The following is a 17,373-nucleotide window of genomic DNA, read 5'->3' on the forward strand; positions in this document are numbered from 1 at the left end:
TGCATCATATTGAAAGACAAGTTCTTGCTTTTAGTAACCTTGGTTATCAGAATTCTTGGTTATCAGGGTTTCTCTGTATAGCCCTGGCTGTCCTCGAACTCAGAAACCAGCCTGCCTCTGCCTCCCGAGTGCTGGGATTAAAGGCGTGCGCCACCACGCCCGGCTGGTTATCAGAATTCTTAATTAAATACAGCCTAGCAATCTGTTTTGAAAACAACAGGCACATTAAGGCATTCACCTGAGTGAATGAATGAATGAACTAACAAACAAACAAACGTTTCCAAATACAGTCACTCGCTACTTGATGATTGGGCCATGCAGTGAGAGGTGTGTTGGTAGATGATCTTATCACTAAGGGAAAATCATAGACCAAGATGGCTGTGATGCCACTGGGTAATACAAACGTACAGACCCAGCACTGTGTACTCAATCTGTCATTGGGCACTTGGCATGATGAGGCTATAGGTCTAGAAACAATACAAAGATGACTAAAAAGGAAACCTCTCTTGTTTATAACAACTCAGTGAGAACTGATGATCAAACTTAGGACCCTGAAGAATACAAATATTCTATATCACACAACAAAAGATGAACCCACATTCTAATGAAATTGCCTAATTATACGCAGGGAGCATCTGATGCACCAGGTAAGATATAGCAAGGTTTTCCGAGTGCCCTGCACTGACCAGAGTGCACGAAGCACCACAGATCCACTTGGGTTACCATGTGGGCAGAGATTCAACTTTCCAATATCCTGTTTAGAGCACACACTGCATGATGTCAGGGTAGCAGAACCAAAGTGGGCATGAGGCTGAAAAAAGAAGTGCATTCACTCAGGCAGGCTCAAATGACAGTCTCGGGTTCGTGGGGCCTCTGTGCACTCTCAGTTACCTGATGCACCTGGGACGTCACAGCTGACCTCCTTTGTGGACAATGAGCAAACGGAAACGTCCAGGTTCCGAGTTTCTTTACCTGACTGCAGTGAGGACGCTAAGGACATAGCCTATTTCTCTGTCAGAAGTGTCAGAGGCATGCTGACATGGGTATGACTGGGGATCAAGCAGTAATGGAAGGACGGTAACATTTAAATATTAGGCATGATAATCCTGTATTGCCTGGGCATATTGAAAGAATAATCTGTAATGCTTTAATTAGTTGACTCAACACAAATGCTGCTAACTCATCTCCTGGGTGTCTGCAATGGGACAGTTGCAGATGAGCTTGTCCATGCACAGCTCCTTCCATGCGGTAGGGGGACAGAAGCCAAAGTGGCCTTTAGAGCAGCCATGGGACAGCCAACTCACTGCAACTGGCTTAAAGATGCACCAGTGTTCTGTTTGCTGCCCTAGGAAAGAAAAGGGGTGTGCAGAGAACAGAAGGCTTGAGGAAAAAATGAGAATGAGTGGCCCACACCCAGAAGCTACCAGCTGTGATAAGTTTGCAGAGCGTACCACTACAGGAGAGGAGTGATCTTGAACAAGAGACATCAGTCTTAAAAGCATCAGAACTGATTCCCACTTCCATGCTAGAGGTATCTATCAAAGGAGTATACCACCAAGAAGAAAAAGGACTTAGATTTGACTGGAAAGGGAGCCATGACTTTCCCCAACCCAACCAGTGACATAAGGGAAACCAAGCAACTGGTCCTGCATCCCCACAGCATGCTCTTCAGAGTGAGGCAGTCTTCTAGGCCCGGGAGGCTGGTCTGGGCCCCCCCAGGGTGGACAGCTGCTCTCACCCTCAAAGCATGCTGTGGCCAGGCCCCAGGCTTCCCTGCCCTCAGGAGGGCTCTGCGTGGCCCGAGGACAGAGACAGGCAAGCTCATGCACGGGTTAGTACCACAGACGAAGGACCAGCACCACAGACAGAATACCTGGGAATAACCTACTTTGAGGACTCAAATGCAGATAGGTCTTCTGCCTTGGGCTTGAGGCTAAATGAGCAAAATAAAATGAAAAAACAAAGACATACCCTGTGAAATCAAAATGCCACATGTGCCATTTGCAAAATGCTCAGAAATAGAGACAGTGACCTCAGGTGTACTGTGAAACAGTTTGAACAGTGGCCTCTCTGGTTTTCAGCTGAGAGCCCAGTTCTCCACAGCAGCAGTGGCCAGGAGACTGCTCAGGATGCCAGGTGATAAGGAGGCAGGATGAGGGGGCTGACTGGTTCACTAGCCCAATCACGTTTTAGCTTAAGAGCCTCCTCTTTACCCCCACCTCCCCCGCCCACTTTATGAGACAGGGTCTTATATAACACAGGCTGGACATGAATTTTTGTTGCAGTCCAAAATGACCTTTAATCCTCCTGCCTCCTCCTCCTGAGTTCTGTGGGTCACCACGCCTGGTTTTAAACTCCCCTCTGACATTTAATCATTTTGTTTGAAACAAGAAACCCAGAAGACAACAGGAGCCAGAGGGAGAGGGTGTGGAGTGCGGTGATGCCTTCTCTACTTGGTGTCCACTGTGAAGTGCTAAGCAGAAGTAGGCTCCCAACTACACATCAGAGGAGACTCAGGCTTCTTAGGGTGCTCAGTGACAACTTAATCACTGAAAACAGAGACAGTCCTTGAGCTGAAGACTGCTTTTTTTTTTCCGAGACAGGGTTTCTCTGTATCCCTGGCTGTCCTGGAACTCACTTTGTAGACCAGGATGGCCTCAAACTCAGAAATCCACCCTCCTCTGCCTCCTGAGTGTGGAGACTGCTTTACACACTGGAATAAAGAGTGAAACTTAACCATATCAACTGCCATCCAATCTCAAGAAAAGGGAGTCAGGGTCTTATTCTGTAGCCCAGCCTGGCCTTAAACTTGCAATCCTCCTGCCTCTGCCTCCTGAATGCTAGCGTTACCACCGTGTGCCGCCACACCAATCCCTTTACAACCCCTGTTTATAGGGGTGATCAGCTAAAAGCAAGAGCTTTCACTGCCCAGACAATCTTTCTGCTTTGCCCAGACATGAGATCTATACATTCTCGGGCTGATGATGAGTTCTTAAGTAACTTCTAAACCCCCACAATGATGAGAACTCTAAATATCAGGAGAGACAAATGGGACTCTGTGAGCCTCGTAAATAAGTCTCATCTTTTTAAACATTAAGGTTCTTCTATATACTTCCTTTTAAGTATTAAAGAAGTTGGCGATTCTGAATATGGTCTTACACAAAGATGGAAGGGACGCATTCAACAGGCCTCTAGTTCCCTGTGAGTTCTTATTACGTGAGGTGACGCCTTGGGCATAAGTCCCCTTGACTTTAAAGACAGAATCACTTTATTTCTCAGTGAAGATCAAAACCCATCCTCAAACAAGGAGTCATCTCATCAGAGCTTTTAACATAAGCTCCACTTCCATCATGGTCATTGGCAGATTAAATTCTCTTTCTGTCAGGAGTTGAAAAATTCCCTTAACTAAGTACATGTTAAAAAAAAAAAGCCAATAGACAAGAGTTTAATGATCGGGCTCCTGAGGAAACTAGATGCCAACCTCACATTTCAGGTACCTTTTTAATGGTATTATGCTTGCTGCTGGGGCCGCCTCTGTCTGAGCTCTCGCTGTGTAGGACGTCCAAGGCCGTCTCCCGCTCTTTGAGTTTCAAGGCCTCGATCTCCGTCTTGAGCTCGTTGAGCTGCTCCTGCAGGTGCTTGCTCTTCTCCATGTACTCCACTCTGGTGCAACAAGAAACCAGGCGTCACGGGTGGGCACACAGAGGCAGGAGAGGTGAGCCGTAACGCGAAAGCTACCCAAAGTGGCAGCCAGGAGCTCAAGTCTGGGTTTCACACCTCAACTTGGCCACTCAGAAGCCCAGGGAGCTTGGGCTATCCACTAACCGCTATGAATCTCTTTCCCCATCAGTTCAATTGGGATGATAATTACAGGGCCTCTGGTCAGGAAGAAATAAAGTGTAGGAAAAAAAAAGCCCTGTATAAACTCTCAGAGTGCTCTACAAATAACCCTGCCACAGACAGCTTTTGGTCTGTATGAAAAGTCAGAGCATACAAGCCTCCTGAGCCCCAGACACGCTCTGCTTCTAACCTTCGTCAAGCAGTGAAGCAGGTCGTCCCTGCCAGTAACCACATCTACTCTCCTACTTATTCCGAACCCTTCAGAAAAAGATGGCAGACACTCACTCAGCCACCATCGGGAAGAAATAGATCTCCACTTTCACCTGAAGAGGTTCAAGAGTTTAACTAGAGGAGCATGAACAGAAAACTATGTAACACTAATATATAAACATTTAGAAGGAATTCCTGCAGCCACTGACGGGCTCTGCCAGCCTGCACAGAAAAGGGCCATGGGCTGAGTGTCTGTGTCCCCTCCACTCGCATGCTGCAGGCCTGAGCTCACAATAGAAGACTCCACAGGCACACACAAGCACACCGTGAGAAGCTGCCATCTGCAAACCAGGAGGGACATTCTCACAATGCCTCCTTCATCTTGGATTTCCAAGTTTCCTCAACTATGAGAGGTAAATTCCTCTTGTTTATAAGCTTTCCAGCCCCTGGTATTTTGTTATAATAGCCAAACACACTGAAACAGTAAGAAAATACAAACTATAAAAAACCAAGACCCAGAACAGGATGTGGTCTTATGCTGATCACAACCACATAAACATGCACATCTGGCCAATGAGGAGCTCAGACGGACAGTCGGAGCAATAGCTCAGGATCGTCAGCTTCTTAGCTGTTGTCAGTATGAGGGGTCAAAGGAGGTTAGCCTGGCTCAGTGGTTCAGGCTGGTCTCCAGAGTAAGGGGTTTCAATCCTGGTCCTGCTTCTCATCAGCTATGTGGTGCTGGATGAACTCATCAAACTAAGTCTATTTTCCTTTATATAACTGCAACACTAAAATGTTTTTTGGAGTCTGGGCCTCATAGCAGTCCCGGCCAGATGTGAATCTGCTACGTAGCTGAAGATAATCTTGAAATTCTGATCCTCCTACCTGTATTTCTTGAGTACTAAGATTACCGGTGTATACAACCATGCCTGACTTACACTATGTTAGAGGTGGATGTTAGACAAGCACTCTATGAACTAAGCTATATTCCCAGTCCCTAAAACCTGCTTTTGATTCCAGTGGGATGTTTGTTAATTCGTGTGAATGAGACAAACACCAAAAAGCTACATGGAGACACAGGTGTCAATCCATGGCATCACTGTGATCTCTGCCAGCTGTAGCACTATTCTTCACTCCTGGCTCAAGAAATGAGAATGATCTTACTTAAGATTTCGTCCACAACGGGACTCCTCCTGTCCATCTCTGCTCCACTTCTGCTGCCCACAAAGGGAAGGGAGAGCATGTGACGGAAGTGCCTGTGATCTGGCTGGGCTCGGGGTCACCAGCATAGGGTTACTCGTCTCCCCTGGCCTCCTCCGGCTTTGCTCAGCCTAGGAATTTTTTTTTCTTTTACCTTCATTCTAGAACCACTGCTAAAGAAAACTGTATTTTACTATGCGAACAACAGTCTTAACTTGGGACTCAATACAAGCCAGTCCTATTTTTCAGACAAGGTATAAAACATAAATTTCAGGATACCATCTTAATCAAGTGTTAGTTTTATCCTGGGACCCTGACTGTTGTCTTGATCTGTTGTCTTTAATTTTTAATAATTAGAAACTTTGTTCTCCAGTGGGTGACAACAAAGCAAACCTTTGCAGGGGTAATGACTGGCTGCTGTTGTGACCTGTGACTCTAGGCCAGATCCACTCACTCATGCTCACGACTGACCCAGCAGGCCACAGAGGGTACATACTTTTCTTTCTCTATCTCCATGGAAAGTCGCTTCATGTCCGTATCCTTGAAGTCAAATGACAAGCTGTCAGCAATAATGTCGAAGCTCGGTATGTCAGGAGGCAGTGGTGGTGGAATTGGGTTCATGGGCTGTCAGTGAGAAAGCTCCTGTTAAGATGCTTAAATTACACAGGACAGAGACCTCTACAGTCAATACTGCCAGGTAAGTGGTCCCAAAGCAACCACAATCAGACAAGTCACCCTTCTCTCCTCAAACCTCATCATTTCTACGGTTCCTTGAATCAAACGCAAACTTTCACTCAGCTTCTCATTTAGGAAGCTCATTTAGGCACTGGGCTAGGAGTTGAGACACAGGAAGGAAGACAGGCTTCCTGGCTCTAAGCAGATCAAAGTCTTGTTCAGGAAGCAGATGTATTTGCAAATCCTCATAGTTAAGTAAGATGAACATGAGCCAGAGGAGGGACAGGGCGTATGAGGTTAGAGGGATCTGCCAGGGTACAGCTTCCTTGGGGATCAGTGAATGAGCCAAAGGAGAAAGGTGCCAGGCAAGAGGCATGCTGGTAGGCAGGGCAGACAGGATCCATCCAAAGCACTGGGCATCTCAAGTACCCTGTGGGGTGACTGGTAAGAGACTGGCTTCGGGTCACAAAGGCTTTGCTCGTATGGAAGGGGCTTAGATTCCAAAGACAGAGCCAGAAGAGTGCTTGAAAGGGGAAACCAGCTGACTTGTTTTCAGGATCTTTTCACTCCAGAACAGAAGGTCACCTAACCTACAGTCCCTACCTACCTCTCTAGTGTCCCTCATTATTTGTCCTGCTAAATCATAAACAGTACTACGTATTATCCCACACTTAGCATGTGTCCTTTCTTTCCCTCCCTGCCACTCCTTCTCTCTCTTCCTCCTTCCCTGTCATTTTCTGTGACATTAGGGATGTGCCACATGGCCAGAGCTGGTCTCAAACTGGTGAGCCTTCTGTGGTAGCTTTCTGAGTGCTAGCACTGCAGGTATGGGTCATAGCAGCCCAGCAAGGTCTCCATTCCCCTTTCAAAGTTCTCAATTCTTCCAGTCTCTCAGCAAAGCCCTTCGAGCCCTCTCACCTTCTACCCTGACAAAACAGCTGCTCATTCCCTTTGCAGTTCTCTGTCATGATGTGCATACTGCTGCCCCGCCCTTTCCTCAGCTCCACACTGCAGAGATTCCTCATGGGTATGTCTTTTTTCCTCCTAGGATCTTTTACTGAGTCTGGGACAATGTTTGGAAAGGAACAGAACCTCTCAGCCTTTATTTATGGCAGTGAGGTCTAAGGTAGGATGTATGGAGTCTGTCAAGTGTGCCCCTGAGCAGGATATCTAGGTCCTACATACACTGTTTTCAGGGCTGAATTCTGGGTAAATGAGAGAGTCTGCTCTGTTGACACTTCATCAAGCTGGACAGTTATAATCTAGGCAGGTCTATTTACCTTATACTTCAGAAATATTCTCAGAGCTGGGCAGTGGTGGCACACACCTTTAATCCCAGCACTTGGGAGGCAGAGGCAGGCGGATTTCTGAGTTCGAGGCTAGCCTGGTCTACAGAGTGAGTTCCAGGACAGCCAGGGCTACACAGAGAAACCTTGTTTCAAAAACCAAAAAAAAAAAACAAAAAAAAAAACCAAAAAGCGCAGAAAAATTCTCAGAAAGGAAGAACACTAGCCGTTACCCTTTTAGTGAGAGCAGAAACTGACACACCCTCTTTGGCAGGTGGCACAACTGAGTATCTGACCTTACAGGTCTAGGAAAACTGTCACGTCTGTGTGCAAAAATTTGTTGTTCAGTGCAGTTGTGTTCAAAACTGCTATAGGAAATACACTAAGTCCTCACCTATAGGGCCTGGCTGGCTGAGTCACAACCCACCCATTGACATGATATGATTAAGGAACTAGAGTGTGCTCCTCTGGAGAGACAGTGCTAAGGGAAAGTGCAAAAAGAAGAGCACTTTGAAAGTCTGCTCTAATGGCTGTTTGTTTTAGACACAGGTAATTCAGGTATATAGTCCAGGTGAGTGCTCAGACTGCCACAGTCCCAGCTGTCACCTGACTGTGACCATCTGATCTTGAGAGAAGACATGTGCCTTTAATACACTATGCCCAAGAGACAAATAATGGTGTTTGGGGTTATCTGTTGCCCAGGAATAAATAACAAGGACACATGGCAATAGCAAACCACTCACATTCCCCCAATTCAAACCCTGGGCTCTTATGCCTCTGTGTCCTGAATGCACCTGTGCCACATGTGAGTGTTCCAAGTGTACAAGTGTACAGTGTGCTCGTCATGTACACAACTACTCAGGGTGTGTGCAGCCTATGTGTGAATGGGTTATGTGTCTGTGCTGTGAATACACTCTGTCTTTGCCCAGAGTGTTCTAGCCTCTCTTCCCTGCCCGGCAGGGAACGCTGCTCTTCTGCAGAAGTCAGTCATGCCAAGCCTTTCCTGCCTCCAAGGCTGGGCTGTGATCTGGGCATATCTGTCAGGATTTCCAATTGGTGATATTATATGGCTAGAGAACAAGTTTGCAGCATGGGAAGGAAGGGGAACAATGTCTACTTATGATCCCACTTAGTACAAGTCAGCCCCCTGTCCCAAAACCGAGGTTGACAGCTGGTTCTGGCATAGCAGTAATTCACTCTGAGTTGTACAGGCAGTCCCTTCAAAGAGCTACACTGTAGCATATAATATATACCGACAATTGAAGATTATGTTTAGCTGACAGCAGGGAGCTAGACAGCAAATTCCCCTGAGGGTAGTGACTATAGCATAGTCGTAAACACTCTAGAGCTGGAAAGGGTTATCTAAGTAACAAGAGAGGTAACTGAGTAGTCATCCTAAAGCTAAATGGAGGATCCTATCTGGGCCCTGAATTTGCTTTTCACTCCAAAGGCACTGTGAGGTAAACTAAAGGATTTGGAGGCTTTTCCCAGAAAGTTGCCAGACCAAAGCAGCCAAAAGCTGCCAGACTGAGGCCAGGCTCACTGGATAGGTGGGCTTGGTGGCGATTTCTAAGAGCTTCTGCTTGGCTCTTCGCTCTGCTTCTCTGGCTTCTTGCAAGTCTTGCTTTAACTGATCAGCCTCCTTGGCCCTGCAAAGAATGAAAAAGATGTCAGCTCCACAGAAGGGGACAGGGAGAGGAGTAGACACTTACCTGCAGAGCAAGGACCTAGATTAACCCTGTACATGGCACTGAAAAAGGCAAGCAAGGACACTGTGACAGGGACATTTACAGGAAGCCAGAACTTCTAAAGAACGTACAGTATTTCTGAGACTACTCAATGGAAAAGCTAGATTGGAATATGGGATTGCTGGTGGGAAACAACCAAAGTGGCACTTCTGCACGTCAGCACCATTCAATAGTTTGTGCCTGTGGTGCCAGCTGCCTCAAAGGCTGAGGCAGGGGAATCACTTAAGCCAAGGAGTCAGAGGTCAGCCTGGGCAGCACAGGCAGATGCAATCTCAAAATAACAAAAGTAACAAGTGCGGTATCCAATGCCTTGGATCCCAGCACTAGAAGGCAGAGGCAGAAAGATCTCTGAGTTTGAGGCCAGCCTGGTCTGCATACTGAGTTCCAGGACAGCCAGGGCTACATAGTAACACCCTGTCTCAAAACAAACAACAACAACAACAATAAAACAAGTGGAGAGGAGGAAGAGTGGGCAGGACCCAGAGGTCGGCTTGACTAAGGGCATCCTGAGTCTTACACAGGGCCACACAGGGCAGATCATAAACAAAATGCCTCTCCATGCCCCAGTCAAACACTTGTAGGCCAAGTACCCCTTTCATTGGGCAAGTAGAAGTACTATCACTGAAGGTATCTGTGTCTTGGTGCAGAACCCTGCTCTGTGGGTTAGGAGTGCAAAGCTTGTCCACAAATCTAGTCCTAGAAATGTGACCCATGCACAGAAAGGAGCTGGAGAGGGCAGGCATCAAGGAACCATATTCTCAGAATGACATGCAAAAAGTGAGAAAGACTGTAGTGAAGGCATCTTAGTGGTTAAGAGCCAAATTCAAGTGCTCTAAATCAACAGAGCCAGATGATTGGGGAATATGCCAGTGTTTTATTGGAAGCCTGCAGTACTAGAACAATTCAGAGCCTAGAAGAGTCTAAAGAGTACAGCCAAGTTTCATCCTTCAACCTGGCTACAAGCTAGGGCAACTTGGTCAGAAATACAGGTGCCCTGCTCCCCTAACTACCTGAAAAACTGCAGGGAAATGGGTACTTAGCTTGCCTTTGAAGTAAATAGTACCAAGCTGTGTGTGTGTGTGTGTGTGTGTGTGTGTGTGTGTGTGTGTGTGTGTGTGTGTGACAGAGAGACAGAGACAGAGAGAGAGAGACATGCATTTATGTGAGCCAGTGCAGAGTCAGTGTGGGGTGTAATCCTCTACTGGCCTCCACCTTAGTGGAGGTCTCTCACTAAATGTGTGCTCATTAATTAATTCAACCAGACTTGCTGGCTAGTGAGGTCCACAGATCCCCCCACCTTTGCTTTCCCTCCCAACACTTGTACTGAGGCTACAGATACATGCATGCCACCATGCTTAGGTTTTACATGGATACTGGGGATACAGAGCCAGGTTTTTATACTTGTGCAATAGGTACTTTGCTGATTAGGCCCTCACGTCCCCCTTAAAAAATTATTTTATTATGTATATAGGTGCTCTGCCTGCATGTATGTTTGTGTACCATGTGCATACCTGATGCCCATGGAGGTCAGAGAGGAGGTTACATCCCCTGGAACTGGAATTACAAATGGTTGCAAGTCACCATGTGAATGCTGGGATTCCAACTCATGTTCTTTGAAGAGTAGCCAGTGTTCTTAACCTCTGAGCCATCTATCTCTCCAGGCCCCAACTCACCATCACATACTTTTTTTTTAAATGCAAAAGACCCTCTTTTCCTCTCTGGCTAAAAGCAGTCAATGAATAGGCTTAAATGTTTTTCATGCAAACTTCACTATTAGAAGGATAGGGGTATGTTGTAGAGGTATGACAGAAAGATTCCCTGGGAAAGACAAAGAAAACTATATTCTATGTCCCCGCCCCCAGTAGCTCCAATCCCACCAGCCTGTCAAGGAAGAGGTTTTACAGTCTGTTCCCACAATAGAGAAGGATGAAGATGCTACCACCAGCTCTGGTAGGGTTGAAACCAGGCATATAACCCTTTCCCAGGTCCCAGTGCCCAGGACAACCAACTATTCACCTCCTCTCTGACTCCTCAGCCATCTTCAATGCCAGCACTTCAGCCTCCAGCACCTTCTGCTCCATCAGGCGCTTCTCCTCCTCTGTCCGAATGGCCGTGGCCTTGATTCGCTGCATCTCTTGCTCAGCCTCTGCAGCCTTTTGTGCCAAAAGCTTGGCCTCCTCCTCTGTGATCTGAGCCTTTTCAGCCAACAGATCAGCTGTCTCCTCAGAGCGCATCTGGGAAGGAAAGTGTTTCAGCTAGTGCTGGCCCAGTGCCTATCTCCATGTGGGGAGAGTAGTCTCACACAGTATACACTCCTGTCTCCCACATCTGGCCTCCCAGCACAGGGCAACAAAACCAGGGTTTGCATCCCCAGCACCCATGTAAAACCTAAGCATGTTTTTTTTTTTTAACTTTTATTTTTATGTATATAGGTACCTTGCCTGCATAAATGTTTGTGCACCTGTGCATGCAGATGCAGTAACTTTAGAAGCCAGAAGAGGCCATCAGATCTCCTGGGGCTGGAGTTACAGAAGGTGGTGAGCTGCCAAGTGGGTACTGGGAATCTTGGGTACTATGGAAGAGCAGTCAGAGCTCTTGAACTCCGAGCCCTCTCTCCAGCCCCCAAGAGCCAGTCTTAACCTCACTGTGCTTTCCCACTGAGAGACTCCCAGTCTGTCTGACAACAGATGATATGCTACACACTCAGCAGGGCTCTGCAGGCTCCACCATGGGAAAAAGAAAAAAAAGCACCTATGTATAAAATGTATTTTAGCTGAAGTTATGCTTGTGAGGGAATATTCAATTTAAACTCTGTTCTGTCCCTTTAAGTCAGTAATCCAAAAGCAGAGGTGTAATGCCCACTGCCCACTCTTTGAAGCTGTCTAGAGAGTATTTTCTTGCAGTGCTAGAGAATCAAATACAAGGTAGGCTGGGTATGGCAGGCAGGTATGCCTTTTATGCAACCACTTGTAAAATGAAGCAGGGAGGATATCAAGAGTTCAAGGTTATCCTTGGCTATATAATGAATTCAAAGTCAAGTCTGGGATATCTGAAACCTGTCTCTTCCTACTTATCCTAGTCCCTAATTGAATACATAAAAATAAATAAAAACATAGAGCCTGCCGCTGAGCCACATCCCAGTCCTAGGACATTTTTGAGGTTGGAGTGGTACTACTGGCGGCTAGCAGGTAGAGATAGGGGGACTCTATATCCTTCCAAGCAGAGGACTACTGGCAGATTACAGTTGGTACTATTCCCCAAGAGTTGAGAGGACAGGACGAAGGCTAAGCATCGCTGATGCAAAGGTAACTTAGTTGCAAAAGTGGAGTTTGGCTACAAATAAACATATTCTAAATTTCTTAAAAAAAAAAAAAAAAGGCACTGATGTTTTAAAAACTGAAATAAATTCATGATCCATAGAAGGCCAAACACCACAAATCACCAGAGCTTCATTGGCCATCGTTGCTTCTTCTTTCATCTGCAGGAGCCTCCTCTCTAACTCATCTCTTGTACGCTCGGCCTCCTCCCGCATCTGCTTCTCTCGAGCCAGCCGCTGCCTTTCCATCTAGGGATAAAAGAACAGGCCTGAGTCAGTGCTCCAGAAACCCAAGAAGGGCCAGTTTCAGGAGCCTCTCTCCACTTTGGACCTTTCTTGTGTCTCTACTTTAGAACATTCTTGTTGTCTGCTGCCCTCTGTCCTAAACTAACTTTAGAATTAAAAGCTGTACAAATAAATTCCGGTAGAAATAGAAATAAAAAAATCCAAACTCAGTCACCATATGTAGAGAAAAGAGGATTCTTGCACACGATATAATCTGCCCTTGCAATGCTCTGCTGTTTGGGAACCCTCACATAGCTCTACCCCATGACTGGCAGTTTTCCACACAGATTCCTCCTCCCCAGAGCAAGGGTCCAGAGAAAGCAGCTTTCCCACCTGTTCACCCTGACATTTCTAGTCCCCACAGCCCCTTCACACAATTTCATCCACAATCCCACCACTTCTCCCTCTGCTCATAGAGAATGATAGTTCTCACACAGAATTTCACAGTGGGAAGCCGCGGTGGCTCTGCACAGTCTTGTACAGCCGCATGCGGAGGGAACGTAGACCCCATCCCTAGGGAAACAGCACAAAGCCTCTCCTGCCACCTCTAGCCTTCTGGATCGCACTGTTAATTGGGCCAGTTGCCAAGATTAATAAGAGGACCAAGACTAAAGACAGCATAGTTTCCTGTGACTCCAGGACACTGAGTGGAGAAAGCAAAAGCCTCAGATAATGAAATCATGTTTAACTACTCCTTTGTGCTTCAACCTCATCCAAACTCTAGTTCTACAAGGCTGCCCTTTCTAAATATGAAGCTCCCCAGCATATTTTAATCGAAAGAATCATGCAAAATAGACAAGCAATAAAGTTCTTAGATTTTCCTCTTGACCTCAGTGAACAGGTCGGTCGGCAACTTGTTCGTCAGTTCCCACTAAAATACAATTTCCATTTCCATTCTCCTTTTGAAAAAGAAAAAAAACAAAACAAAACAAAAAGGACCAGGCTGTTGCCAGTTTCCAGCCTTGTACGTTTTATGAAACCTTCACACTAATAATAAAGGATTTCCTATTTTTAAAGCAGGTTATGACTTAAAAGATTTTTGGGTGCAATCTGTACTCTGGAGAGAGACATCACTAGCTCCACTTGACAGATAAGGAAACTGAGTCACATACTAAATGAAAGATTTAGCTGCAAGATCAACATGTTGCATCAGGTGGCACTTGCACTCTGCTCTTCTAGGGCTCGGGGGCCTTGATAACTTTAGAGTCTAACTTTCCTCTACTTAAGAGTCAAGTCAAAGAGTCTGCTGCTGCTGCTGCTGCTTCTTTTAAGAATGATTACTTATTTCATGTATACTGTCATGCACACTGTCACTGTCTTCAGACATACATCAGATCCCATTACAGATGGTTGTGAGCCACCATGTGGTTGCTGGAAATTGAACTCAGAACTTCTGGAAGAGCAGTTAGTACTCTTAACCACTCCAGCCCCCAAGAATATGCTTCCTAAAGCTGTTACTATACCCCATGCTAGCTCAGTAGCACATTTTTGTTCCATAGAACCTATACCATCACCCTTAAAGCATCCTAAGGAGGAAACTGATGGCCTACTCTCCCAGACAGCAAACAGAGGGCAAGCTCACAGCTCACTAGCTCAAATTGGGTATTTCTCTCTAAAGCCTGGGGCTGGTAGCCAGCCTTTCTGTGGTTCCCAAATCAGAGAATACCACATAGACTAATTATTACACTTCTGAGCTTTCAAGTCCTGAGGGGGGCCAAATGCAGCTGTAACTACTCTCTCAAACAGTTCATCCCAAACTACAATTGATAGTCTCAGCAGCAAGACTCAAATCAGCTGTGGATTTCAGGGAGCAGAGAAGGTCTGTGAGTAGAAAACAATGATCCAGCTAGTCCAGTCTGCTGATAGGTGCTACAGCACCCCTACCGAGGGCCAGCCATGTGTGCCCAGGTTGACCGGCATTGATGAACTGCAGCTGGGAGCCTAATTAGCATTCCACAGCACACTCTGAAATGCTGTCCTGTATTCTATCACCATCTAATTAGAAAGGGCACTGACCCGGCAGAGGGGACAGACAATAAAAACAACCAGCTAGACAGACAGAGAGACAAAACCATGCCTGATTACCTTGCCCCAAGTCTGATGATCACACTAATGTCTAAAGATCCTGTTTATTTTCTTTTTTAGATATGCTAAAATTAGAATGTAGTATGAATTTCCCTTAAGATTTTTATTATGTTTATGTATTTATGTATGTAAGTGTGCATGTGGCAGTCAGAAGAAAACTGTAGAAGTCAGTTTTCTCCTTCTACCTGACTCTGGGTATCAACCTCAGGTTGTCAGGTTTGGTAGCAAACCTTTACCCACTGAGCCATCTCACCAGCCCATGTGCTTATTTCTATATCTGACATCCCACTATCTGGGCATTAGCTAATAAAAATCCAACAGGAATGAGACAAGAGCAGGTACATCTATAACCGTAACAGTCTGACAACAGCCATCCCTTATCTTGTAGGCCAAGACCAACCAAAAGTAGTGTCAATTAAAACAAGGTTTTAATTCCTATTATTCATTATTGTTATGTGTATGAGTAAGTGGATGAAGTGTGTGGCACGTGTCCTGTGGCACAAGGTGGATGTCAGGGGACAACTGTGTGGGGTCAGTTCTTGTTCCATCTTTCAATGGGTTTCAGATATCAAACAAATGATGTTACACTTGCCACCTTGTTTGCCCTAAAATCATGTCTTAGTTGGGTATGGTGGTAAACTTGATCAGTGATCCCTGTATTAGAGAGGCTGAGGCAAGAAAGTTTGAGGCCTGACTGAACTCCACAGAATGTACCAGGCCAGCCAGAACTATGTAGTAAGACTGTGTCCCAAACCAACAACAAACAAGCTTGAGACGGGAAGAATTCTCAGTTAGTAAAGCTCTTGCTAGGCAACCATGAGTGTCTGAGTTTGATCCCTAACACCCACAAAAAAGGCCAGGCATGGCAGCATACTGGGGAGGTAGAGACAGACAGAGCCCTAAGGGCTCACTGGCTTAGATTTATCACTGAGTCCCTGGGCCAAGAGATACCTGCTTCAAAAGACAAAGTAGACGGCTCTTGAGAAATGATGCCCAAGGTTGACCTGTGGCCTCCAAAATCAAGTACACAGATACATATATACACAAGCCGACTGAAACAAACAAGACGGTTCTCACCTGCTTTCTAGCCTTCTCTTCCCTGGCCTGGGCTTTCATCTGCTGAACTTCTAAAGAGTCAGCTTTCCGTCGCCTCATAAATAGGTCATGGTTCCCAATACATAGCTGAAGAATCTGTGGCCAAGGAAACATATTAAGCACGTAAATTCACCTTGCAGCCCACCGGCCACAGTGCCACGGCATCCATTACCTTCACTCTAGCCCCTCACCAAAAAAAAAAAAAAGGTTAACTGGTTAACTCTCCTTAGGTTAAACTAAAGAGAAAAATATTTCCTATGTCAAATATCATTTTACACCTCTTAGCAAGAGAAACTAGGGCCAGATAGATTCCTGGCAGAGAGGCTTTTTAAAAAGGGCAAATTACACACACACACCATTCAATTTCTCAGAAAAGTTAGTTCTCTGGCATGAAAACCAGGATTTCAACTTACCAGCTTATTAACACGAAGCTTTGAGGAGTTAAATTTGAAGACATCAATTTTCTTATCCAGTGGTTTAATAGTAAACTGAAAGAAAAGAGTACAGTTTCTTGTGACACCAACAGAAAATCCACAAAAGTAGCAACCACGCCTGGCCTTCCGGTGCTGGGAATGAAGCCTGGGTGAATTAGAGGCATACAAGTTACCAAGTTTGGGGCTGCAGAAGTTTATGACCCTAATCAGCTCGGGGACCTGTGAAGAAAGGATAGTAAAGACCTGAAGTTACAACCCAGGATGGGCCTGCTCTGGAGGCCACACTGCAAAGCTCCTTGACTTCATAAAGCTCACAGTCTAGTAGGACTTAGTCCAGTAACAGCCAGATGAGATAACACCATATATTAGTGTCTCGTTGGTGGAACATGTCACAAATATCCTAGAGGTTTAGAGCAGACCTAGCACAAATGGGAGGTCTTAGAAGTATATGACAGAATAGCTAAAGATATGGAGGAGGGGCATCCTAGACAGGGCAAGTAGTAAGAATAAATTCAGTCTCTAGCACTGAAAATTAAGAAGAGGAGGAGATGGTGAGAGGGGAAGAAGCAGGGATATTAACCTTATTAGCTCTTTAGTAATTGCAATGATACAGTAGGCTCAGACAGGAAGGCTGATGGGTGGTGAAGAATAAAAAGTCAGAGGGCTTAAAATTCATATGGTATGATATAGGAAGTTCCTAGGATTTTTGAACATGGTCAGTGGTCAAAGAGGTTAAGAGAGGGAATAGTGTGAAGAAAAGGGGATTGCTGGAAAAAGAGAAATACACATTTCCTGGAATCAAAATGTAAGTGACAATGTAGCAAAAGAAAGCTAAGCACAAACAAGGCACCTGCTACTCTAACCACTGAGGAGACCAGAATGATCCTAGACTCCAGGAATGCCCCAGGAAATGTGTCTTTAAGGTGGATATGGTAACACATACCTGTCATACTGGCAGGAGGCAGAGGGAGCAAGACCACAAGTTCAAAGCTAGCCTGTTCTATATAGATTTCTAGGCCAGCCAGGAAAACATAGCAAGACCCACTTCAAAAGCAAAATGAGACAAGCATATCTAGATTGATGCATTTTTATATACACATATGAAAAATGTACAATTAGCATATGCTAACAAACATTCCCAAGTACATATATATTCTCAAGAAAGAATTGCATGGCCAGCCCCCAGCAAAGCAAGGAAA

At 45.6% G+C, this 17,373-nt stretch overlaps 1 protein-coding gene across 16 annotated transcripts in view; it reads right to left on the minus strand.

Annotated features, from left to right (window-relative positions):
* Nucleotides 1–17,373, minus strand: part of Nf2 (neurofibromin 2) — a 91,906-nt gene that overhangs the window by 21,051 nt on the left and 53,482 nt on the right. For 8 of the 16 annotated variants that reach the window (XM_006514569.4, XM_006514574.4, XM_006514571.4 and 5 more), the window contains 7 exons: nt 16,154–16,228; nt 15,723–15,836; nt 12,402–12,524; nt 10,976–11,193; nt 8,755–8,860; nt 5,747–5,874; nt 3,498–3,663 (listed from right to left, as the gene is read on the minus strand). In XM_006514569.4, coding sequence (XP_006514632.1) covers nt 3,498–3,663; nt 5,747–5,874; nt 8,755–8,860; nt 10,976–11,193; nt 12,402–12,524; nt 15,723–15,836; nt 16,154–16,228 — 930 coding nt within the window. Of the gene's footprint in view, nt 1–1,124; nt 1,346–1,873; nt 1,934–3,415; nt 3,664–5,746; nt 5,875–8,754; nt 8,861–10,975; nt 11,194–12,401; nt 12,525–15,722; nt 15,837–16,153; nt 16,229–17,373 lie in introns of those variants that run through there. The other 8 variants (NM_001361676.1, NM_001361677.1, NM_001252250.1 and 5 more) reach the window with 5 other exon arrangements.

The sequence above is a fragment of the Mus musculus genome, chromosome 11 (assembly GCF_000001635.26).
Source record: "Mus musculus strain C57BL/6J chromosome 11, GRCm38.p6 C57BL/6J".
NCBI classification, from domain to species: Eukaryota; Metazoa; Chordata; class Mammalia; order Rodentia; family Muridae; genus Mus; species Mus musculus.